Raw genomic sequence first — 10,161 nt, forward strand, 5'->3', positions numbered from 1 at the left:
AAGGGCTGGCCTTACTGTTGTAGAACAAAATGCTCACACTGAGGAACATTTTCCCACTCCCAATTGTAATTTTAGCATTTCTACATTAAACACATATTTAAAGAGAAGGGTTTTTTTGTTTATTTGTTTTTATTATTTTATTTTATTTTTGAGACAGGGTCATATATACATAGTCCAGACTGTCCTTGAGTTCACTGTATAGCAGAAGATGTCCTTAAACCTCAGATCCTGTGCCATGGGACCATGCCTGGTTTATATGCTGGGCATTAAACCCAGGGTTTCATACATGTAAGGCGTGAACTCTACCACCAAGCAGTGGCTCAGCCCTTCACTCATTCTTTTAACTTGTATCAAAGGAGCTATTTTTGCTCTGGAAAATGACTAGATTATTATTTCTTCTTCGAAGATCCTGGTTCCCCCACCCCCATAGTTTGTGAGTAACAGAGAATAAGAAATACCTTAATCTTTAACATCTAAATCCTGCATTTAAAAAAGTAATAGAAACAAGGGACATGTGTTTTCCTAGATTATATTTTTAGTGCATTGTGCTTACATGTGGGAAAGTCTTGTAAAAATCATTAATGCGAAACTAACTAGGCCAATGAGAGCTATTAATTTTTATTAGAAAATTACCTTCAAAATGAATATTTAGATGTAAGCTTAACGTAGTTAAAAATGCAATTAAGTCTGGTTCCTTGAAACTTGAAAGCTTTTTATATATTTACCATTTATTTGCCAAGTATTTCTCAAAGCCTTCATTTGTAAGCAGGCTGCAAGCTAGTGCAGGGAATGGAGTATAAAGACGAGAAGCTTCCACGACAGAGCAGCCTCTCTTTGCAGCAGGCAGGCAATCAATACTTGAACAATAATCCCTGCTAGTAATAAGTGCTAAAAAAGAAAATTAACTAAGTGGGGAGAGATGGAGAGCGACAGAGACAGACAGATTTATGGGGCAGCCTGGAGAAGAAGCTCTCTCAGATGACTGCAGTGACAGCCCTGAGAACTGGGAAATGCCTCAGAGGGGCACAGGCACAGAAGGACCAAAAAAGAAACTGACGTAGTTACAGGCAAGTAAGAGAAAGTGAGATCCAGAAGGCTGGAGAGAGGGCGGAAGCCAGCTCAGGAGGGATTTTTGTAGCCCTTCCTTGGGAGTGAGTTTTGGTTTTGGTCTGAGTGTGATAAAGGGAAAGGAAGAATTTATGCACAGGAATGGCGGCACCTGATGCCAACTTGAGTGTTTTGTTTGAAATGTGCTTCTTTATGTAACCCGGACTGGCTTTGAACCCCTGACTCTCTTTGTCTGCACTTCCTGAATGCAGGAATTATAGGTGTGCATGACAATGCCTGACTTCCTTGCTTTTTTGTTTTTCATTTGTTCGAAAAAAAAACCATATAAAACTCATCATTTTAACTATTTTTTAGGTGTGTGCACATGATGGAGGAGAGTTATCTGTCTATGTTTCTTTCATTGCTTAATTAATAAAGAAAACTGCCTTGGCCCTTTAAGAGACAGAAAATTAGGTAGGTGGAGTAGACAGAACAGAATTGTGGGAACAAGGAAGTAGAGTTGGGGAGACACTTCAGCCAGTCTCCATAGGGAGTCTCCATGCTGCTCCTCTCCGAGATGGACGCAGGTTAAGATCTCTCCTGGTAAGCCACACCTCGTGGTGCTACCCAGATTACTAAATATGGGTTAAAGGAAGATGTGAGAATTAACCAATAAGAGGCTGAAACTATGGGCCAGGCAGTGTTTTAAAAGAATACAGTTTCCGTGTAATTATTTCGGGCGTAAATCTAGCCGGTGGCCGGGTGGCGGGACGCAGCCCCACCGCTTCCTTCTACATGCACATGTGTGCCTGCCTGGAAGAGAACAATGGGCAGGAAACTTTTTTCTCTTGACACCATATGGGTCCCAGGGATCAAACTCAAGTCCCCAGGCTTGGTGAAAGCACCTTTACCTCCTGAGACATCTTGCCAACCTCTATGTTTAAGTGTACAGTTGTTAATATTTGTTCTGTTTATATTAGTCCACATTCATCATCTTTTATCTGCAGAACTTTTCTCATATTCCCGGATTGCAACTCCATCCCTATTTACCACTCTCACCTCGTCCCCACTGCCGACAGTCACTATGGGGCTCCCTGTTCCCATGGAGATGCATAGTCTGGGCATCTCATGTGAGGAGGATAATACAATACCCTTTCGTTATTTCCCTGTTCCTGTCTTCAAGCCTTGTTTATGTATGTTATAGCATGTCCTGGAATTTCTTTCTTTTTCTTTTCTCTTCTTGTTTGAGATAGGATCTCATGTAGCCCAAACTGGCTTCAGATGATTTTGAACATCTGAATCTTTAGCCTCTACTTTCCAAGCACTGGGATACAGGCATATACCACCAAGCAACTGTGAACAGACATTTAAGTCATCATACAAATACTAGCTTGTCATGAAGTTCTCCCCATGTGAGTCACTTTCCTGTCACCGTGACAAAAGTGACATCTGAGATGATTAAAAAGAGTGCATTAGTTGGCATTCTGTTGCTGTGGTAAGATACCACGAGCAAGGCAATTTATAGGAGAATTTATTTGGGCTTATGGTTCCAGAGGATTAGAGTTGATAATGGCAGAGTACAGGCATGGCAACTAGACCTGAAAGCTGAGAGCTTACATCTTGAACTGCAAGCAGGAAGAAGACAGCAAACTGGGAAAGGCGTGAGACTTTGAAGCTTCAGAGCCCACCCCCAGTGATGCAGTTCTTCCTTCCTCCCAAAGAGTAGCACTACCAAAGTGTTCAAATGTTCAGGACTATGGAGGACATCTCATTTAAAATAACACAAAGTGGACAATTTATTTTGTTTTTTCTAGATCTGGCTGTCCTGGAACTGGCTCTGTAGACCAGACAGGCCTCAAACTCAGAGATCCGCCTACCTCTGCCTCCGGAGTACTGGGATTAAAGGCTTGCACCATCACTGCCTAGTAAAGAAAACTTATTTGGGCTCACAGTTTCAGAGCCTTTCTCTTTCTTTCTTTCTTTCTTTCTTTCTTTCTTTCTTTCTTTCTTTCTTCCTTCCTTCCTTCCTTCCTTCCTTCCTTCCTTTCTTTCTTTCTTTCTTTCTTTCTTTCTTTCTTTTTTTCTTCCCAGGTAGCTCTAGTAGTCCTGGAACTCACTATGTAGACAAGACTAGCCTTAAAATTACAAGATTTGCTGGCCTCTGCCTTCAGAGTAATGGGACTAATGATGTGTGCTTCCATGACTAGCAGTTTCAGAGTTTTAGGCCATGGTCACTTGACCTTAAGCACTGGGCTGGCTCAAGTGTAGCACCCTATAGTTGGAGCGGTTGGCAAAAGTGATCTGTTCACCTTATAGTGGCAGGAAAGAAAGACAGGAAAAAAGCCCCAGAGTCCTAATATTCCTTTTGAGGACACACTTCCAGTGACCTAACTTCCTTTTCCTAGTCCATCCTTCTCAAATATCTTATCTGCTCCAAGTAACCCTGGAACACTAGAGGTTGGTGACCAAGTCTTCAGGACATGGGACTTTGAAGGACTGTTCAAATATAGCACTCTTGCCCCAGATTGAACATCTTATGATGATTTCTGTCATCATTCACTGTAATCATGGGAAACACTAATCCTTGCACCCTGTTTTTTTACAGGACATTAGTATTTCTACAGACAGAGCCTGCCTTGCTGACCACCCAAATGTTTCTGAGGTGAAAGGGGAAGCTGTGGTTAGCAGTCTGATAGGATGTCTCAGATAAGCATGTTAAAGACAAGCTTAGTAACCACTTGGGGAAAACTAGAAGTGAGGGGGAAATGGTATGTTGATGTTATTAAATGGAAACATCTTATTAGGGGCCCACCATGCAAATTGCCAGCAATACATCACAGACCACAAGTGGCCCGTTTGCTTTATTTCAGATCCGTTTTCTGTTTCTTAAACTCCATTCACCCATAGTGCCCTTATTAGAAACTTTCCTCAGGCAGCTATCTTTTCAGCTGGGAAGCTGCAACTGTGAACTGAATAGCTGTGTCTTCATTATTTATGTGTTCATTGTATGAGTGGAGGGTATGCGTGCAGAGGTCAGAGCTTGTGGAAGTCAGCTCTTTCCTTCCTCCATGTGGGTTCTGAGGATTGAACTTGAGCCATGAGACATTTTGTTCCCGGAGCCATTTCACCAGCCGGGCAGTTCTGTCTGCGAGGTGATTCTCGCAGCTTCAGTCTTGACTGCGGCCTGTGGAGGCTGGGAAACAGTGGCTGGATTTTAAGGCACTTTCTCCAACCAAGACTTGGGATTTGAAATTCTCTTCCCTGAATGGGTATGTCTGCTGCCAAGTAAATTGTTTGTTCCAAAGATTACCACTGAATAGTTAGAATTCGTTTTCTTAAACTTTCTGAGAACATTTATGACTCAAATGGCTAAAACATTGTGATGGAGAAGGGAAAACCTAGAAAAAAGTCCTTTGGCCATGGTGTGCTAAAGTTCTCTATTTTACTTTTTTTTCAAGTTAAAAATGTGTGTGTGTGTGTGTGTGTGTGTGTGTGTGTGTGTGTGTGTGTGTTCAGCTTGCTTATGGGAGTTGGGGACAACTTATTTTCTATCCATTCACTGTGTAGGTTTCAGGAATTTATCTCAGAGCATCAGATTTGTAAGCAAGTGCCATCACCTGCTGAGCCATCTCTGGCCCTGTGATGGACTTAAAAACTATCTTCAAATGTGTGTGTGTGTGTGTGTGTGTGTGTGCATCTTTATTTTCTTTAATTAGATGGAATTTTTTGCCTTGCATGTATGTCTGTTCATCACATATGTGCCTGGTTCCTGTGGAGGTTGTAAGGAGACATCAGACCGCTAGAACAGGAGTCACAGGCAACTGCGAGCTACTGTGTGGGTGCTGGGAATCAAACTCAGGTCCTCTGCAAGAGCAGTCAGTGCTCTACTGAGCCATCTCTCCAGCTCCCAAATTAGTTTATAGAGCATGGGTAGTAAAAGAGCCGCCATACGAAAGTCTGTGTAACAGTGCATTGGGAAAAACCTTAAGAATGGGGGTTAGAAAAACCAAGCAAGGCTCTGTAATTCATGAAAGTCAGTTATTTCAAAAGGGAAGTGCCACAGAAGAGTCAGCATGGTTGGTTTGAAGGTGAAGGAAGATGCTAATGAGGGAATGGTGGCACCCACAGAATTGGAGAAAGGTGGGATGCTCCATCTCACAAGTCATTTGTGAAGGGTTATTTTATCGCTTAACAGAGGTGGGAAGACCCAGCCATGGTGGCAGGAATTCTAGACTACATAGGAAGGAGAATGTGTGCTGAGCATAAGCATTTGCCGCTCTCTGCATTTTGGCTGCCTGTAGCATGTGGCCATCTTCCTCTCTGTGACTTCTCTGCCACAACGGAGGCTGCATTGATTAGTTTTATGTCAGCTTGATACCAGCTAAACTAATTTGGGAAGCAGAACTCTCAACTGAGAAGATGCCTCCATGAGAGTGGCCTATAGGCAAGTCTGGCCAGTGTTTTCTTGGTTAGTGATTGATGTAGGAAGGACCAGCCCACCATGGGTGATGCTACTCCTAGGCAGGTGGTTCTGAGTGTATAAGAAAGTAGGCTAAGCAAGGAACAGGGAGCAAGTCAGGTGGCAGCATTCCTTCTTGACTTCTGCTTAAGTCCTGCTGTCGTAGGTGGGAGGAGCAGGGTCCCTTGTTCCGGCCGCCTGTCTAGCTTAATCCCCAAATAACCACACAGAAATTGTATTAATTAAATTACTGCCTGGCCCATTAAATCTAGCCTCTTCTTGGCCAACTCTCACATCCTGATCTAACCCATTTCTACCAATCTGTGTAACACCACGAGGTCGTGACTTACAGGGAAAGATTCTAACCAGCGTCAGTCTCAGACAGGAGCTTCATGGCATCTGCCACACTGCCCTTCTTCCCAGAATTCTGTTTTGTCTTCCCCGCCTACCTGAGTTCCGCCCTATCAACTAGGCCAAGGCAGTTTCTTTAATAACCAATGAAAGCAACACGAATATAGAAGGACCTCCTACACCATTTCCCCTTTTCTGTTTAAACGAAAAGGAAGGCTTTAACATAGTAAAATTACATATAACAGGTATCAAGCAAGAATTACAATATTTAGATCTATTTTATCTTTTATCATAACAAAGGAAAACTATAACTATCTATTCTTTAGCTCCATCAAAGACTCCAGAAGGATATAATATTACCTAAGTAAACAAGAAGTAAGCAACTTCCAAAACTCTAGAATTGACAGAGACATCTCACTGCCTGTACAGTCATACAAAGTTCTTCTGTACCGTTAGGGCATCCATCTTGGGCCTTCAGGTCCATAGTATCCAGCAGACTTTTCCATGAAGCAGGAAATTTTAAAGACAGTTCAGTCACTTTCTTCTGTATCCTGCAGAATGTCTCGCAGACTCTTTCATGAATCAGGAACCTCGAAAGACCATCTCACCTTTAGGCAAGTTCAGCAGTCCTCTCTCTGTGGGTTCTTCATGTCCAGTTTATGCATCAGTCCAGGCAAGAGCAGTTTCTTGCCCAAATGGCTAACCAGCTCCATAAGGAGCCTCTTCGATGCCCGTCTTCCTCTTGAAGTAGCTTGGTGCTTCCAGGAGCAGATATGTCTCATTGTCATGAAAAGCCCCAAGTTACTAAAATATTTTAAATGCCATATTCTGTAGTCTTTGAAAGATATGAAGAATGCCTATCCAACTGAAATACATCTCTATATATCTAGAAAATCTAACTAGCATAACTACAAACTTGACTATTATTGATGATTATCACAATACCTTAATCAAGAGCAGAAATATATATTTAACAAGATTGACCTTAAATTTATATCAACAAAGCAAAATCCATATCAATGCAAATTATTCATATCTATATCATCCTGCTTTCAGGTTCCTGCCATGAGTCCCTGCCCTGACTTCCGTCAGAGATGGAGTTTGACCTGAGAGCTGTAAACTGAAAAAAAAACTGTTTCCTCCCCAGGTAACTTTTGGTCACGGTGTGTTATCACAGCAGCAGGAACCTTGGCAAAGACAGATTCTAACTAGAACTGTTAGCCAGAGTAAACCTTTAACTTATCAGAAAAAAAAAAAAACCAAAAACAAATCAAAATAAGTACTGGAAATGTCCTCATGTTCCTAACTCAAATAATTGATACATACCTGAAGTAACAGATATGCAAATTATCATGCTCCGACCATTGGACATCGTATCCCTGAGTTGATATATTACACCGTACCCCACAAATATGTACAACTACTATATACCTAATTACTGCCCATATTTTTCTAAGTGTCCACCAAGAACAGTGTGCACTTCTCAACAACGTTGTAGAAGTTATAGAAGGCCATACAGGTTCTTAGAACACTAAGAACTAAGAGGCCTTCATGTCATTCCCATGAAAAATGTCCTTTAGCTCTTCCGGTCGCAGGCGCTTTGGGAGCTGCCGGTTACTGTCCAGCCATGGCCAAGTCCAAGAACCACACCACACACAACCAGTCCCGGAAATGGCACAGAAATGGCATCAAGAAACCCCGGTCACAAAGATACGAATCTCTCAAGGGGGTCGACCCCAAGTTCCTGAGGAACATGCGTTTTGCCAAGAAGCACAACAAGAAAGGCCTGAAGAAGATGCAGGCAAATAAAGCAAAGGCCGCGAGTGCACGTGCGGAGGCCATCAAGGCCCTGGTGAAGCCCCAGGTGGTGAAGCCCAAGGTGCCAAAGGGCCCCAGCCGCAAACTCACCCGTCTCGCTTTCATCGCTCACCCCAAGCTTGGGAAGCGGATTAGAAGCTACATGGCCAGGGGTCGCAGGCTCCAAAAAACAAAGCCCAAGGTTCAAGCCAAGGCAGAGGCCTCAGCTGCAGCTCAGGCTCCCAAAGGTGCCCAGGCCCCTGTGAAGGCCCCATAAGAAAGGTCTCAGTCTGCCAGTGTGAAGAGATGGACTGGTGTGGATATCTACACAGTGTCTGCAGATGGTCAGGACCTTGTGCTGTTTTTACAAATAAACTTGAGGCAAGTTCTGTTAAAAAAAAAAGAAAAGAAAAGAAAAATGTCCTTTAGTAGTAACTTGTAACATAGTTGATTTTTTCCCTACCTACATAATTCAAAGTAAAGAATAGAAACCATTTCATATTTGGGGGGGTTGAAGTTCTTTAATCTTTTTCTTCATTCTTCAGAATTTTATATAGGCATATGATGAAATTATCTCCATTCCACATTTCCCCTCCAATTCTTCCCGTGCCTCCCCCCATGTTAGTGCAGTTCGCATGCGTGTGTGTGTGTGTGTGTGTGTGTGTGTGTGTGTATGTGCCTATATATATATACCCATATATAAATGCATGGGTGTGGCCCATCCACTGGAGGGGAACCTACTGGTGTGCACATTCTCCAGAAAGAATGATTGTCCCTTTCCCAGTAACTATCAGCCACCAACAGCTCCTCAGTAAGTGGTGAGCCTGGAGATCACCTACCCCATCTGTCTGGAATTTCGTCTGGCTTAATCAAGACAGGCCTTGTGTGCTGTGAGTTCATGTGTGTAATAGCTACGTCATGTCCAAGAGAGAGTGTTTCATAGCGCTGCTCCCTATCCTCTATCCACATCCTTTTCTGCAGTGTTCTCTGAGCCTTTGGGGGGGGGAGCGGGGGAGAGGTGTTGCATGTACTAGGGAACCACTCTGCTGCTCATTCACCCCCGAGTTCTCTTATATCTTCCATTTTACTGTCACCTGCATTATCAGCAGCAGCAGATACTGCTGAATCGTACATACTTATGAAAGCAGAGCGGCAGGGTAGCTAAGTGAGTGGGTAGACTCTTACTACACCTAGGCTCATGGCATTTCAGCCATCACTGACACCCGTGACCTTGAGGAATTTACTCAGACTCCTCTCAGCTTGTTTCTATTAACAAATTGGGGGTCTTGGGGCAGGAATATAGATCCCTGGTAAAGTGTTCACCTTGTGTGTGTTAGGCCTTGGATTTGATCTCCAGCACTGCACGATTAAATAAATAAGTTGGGAGTCATAATGATACCCTTGTTGCGAGGAGTAAATTCACTGACAAAATGCATGGAAAGCCCCGCACAGGGTATAAATGGGGGCTAGCATGGTGATGACGTCATGCTCAGTGGTAGGCTAGAGAGCAGGAACCTCTCCCAGTTGTGGTTATGTAGAAGTCTTCTATTTGCACTTTGGTTATACATTTTATGTATTTAGTTAGTTTGATGTTGATGAAAATCCACATTTCTTTGAGGAAAGACTAGGAAATGCATGGCTTGGTTTTTCCTCTTTGGATATAAGGGCTGTGGATCTACAGAGAGTACTCAACCACATTCACCCTACCACCTCCTCCCCATGTGTGGGCAGCTCTTTTGTACAGTTCTCTCTTTCTCAATTTTGAGTTCTTCTTTGATTACCGAGAGTCTTCATGCTGCTTCTCATTGCAGTTTTTCCTCGTAGAAGGTAGGGTCTCTTGGTCCACACCTTTATCCAGGGATGGTCTAGGGTCCGCTGACAGAAAGAATGTGCCTGAGGCTGGGGGTGGAACTCAGCAGTAGAGCACGTGCTTAGCAGGTGTGAGGCTGTGGGTTCCCTTTCCTGAGCTAAAAACAAAGAGTGCACTGGAATGTGCTAGACATAAGATGCAAGTTCAGGAGCCTCACGAGGTCTGGTAAGAAGAAAGGGGCCCAGACACCCCTGGGTCCCCATGGAACTCCATGGAGTCACGGAGAGTTTTTCTACTGGCAGAGTGGGACACCCTAAGTGAGCAACAGTGCAACCCACAGAACCCAAGTGCCACCATGTTTCAGGATGGTGTATGACTCAGAGAATTATAACTGATCCAGTCGCCAATTTCCTGAGCCCTCTTCACTACCACCCCATCACGTATGCACACACATGTACTGTGTATGCATGCAAATACCTACTCAAGCACCCCTCTGTCCAGCCAGTTGAAGACTGCCCTATTCCTCTGGCTACACTGTGCCTCATTTAAACTAACTTCGGCTATGGTCTGGCCTTTAAGAACAGTCTGTTAATGGGTTTGAAGACAGTCTTCTAGTTTAGTTCCTGGTGCTGTGTCAGAGACTGATACTGGTAACCCAAAGGATCAGTTCTCTGAGGTGAAAAAATTGAAGCAAGAA

The 10,161-nt window shown here is 43.5% G+C and overlaps 1 protein-coding gene across 1 annotated transcript; it reads left to right on the top strand.

Moving 5' to 3' along the window:
- Nucleotides 1–7,469: 7,469 nt before the first annotated feature.
- On the top strand, nucleotides 7,470–8,043 carry LOC119808288 (60S ribosomal protein L29-like). The gene has a single exon (XM_038320721.1). It carries the CDS (start codon nucleotides 7,485–7,487, stop codon nucleotides 7,929–7,931), a length of 447 nt encoding a protein of 148 aa, XP_038176649.1. The 5' UTR covers nucleotides 7,470–7,484; the 3' UTR covers nucleotides 7,932–8,043.
- The last annotated feature ends 2,118 nt before the right edge of the window (nucleotides 8,044–10,161 follow it).

Source organism: Arvicola amphibius, chromosome 2, assembly GCF_903992535.2.
Source record: "Arvicola amphibius chromosome 2, mArvAmp1.2, whole genome shotgun sequence".
Classification (NCBI taxonomy): Eukaryota; Metazoa; Chordata; class Mammalia; order Rodentia; family Cricetidae; genus Arvicola; species Arvicola amphibius.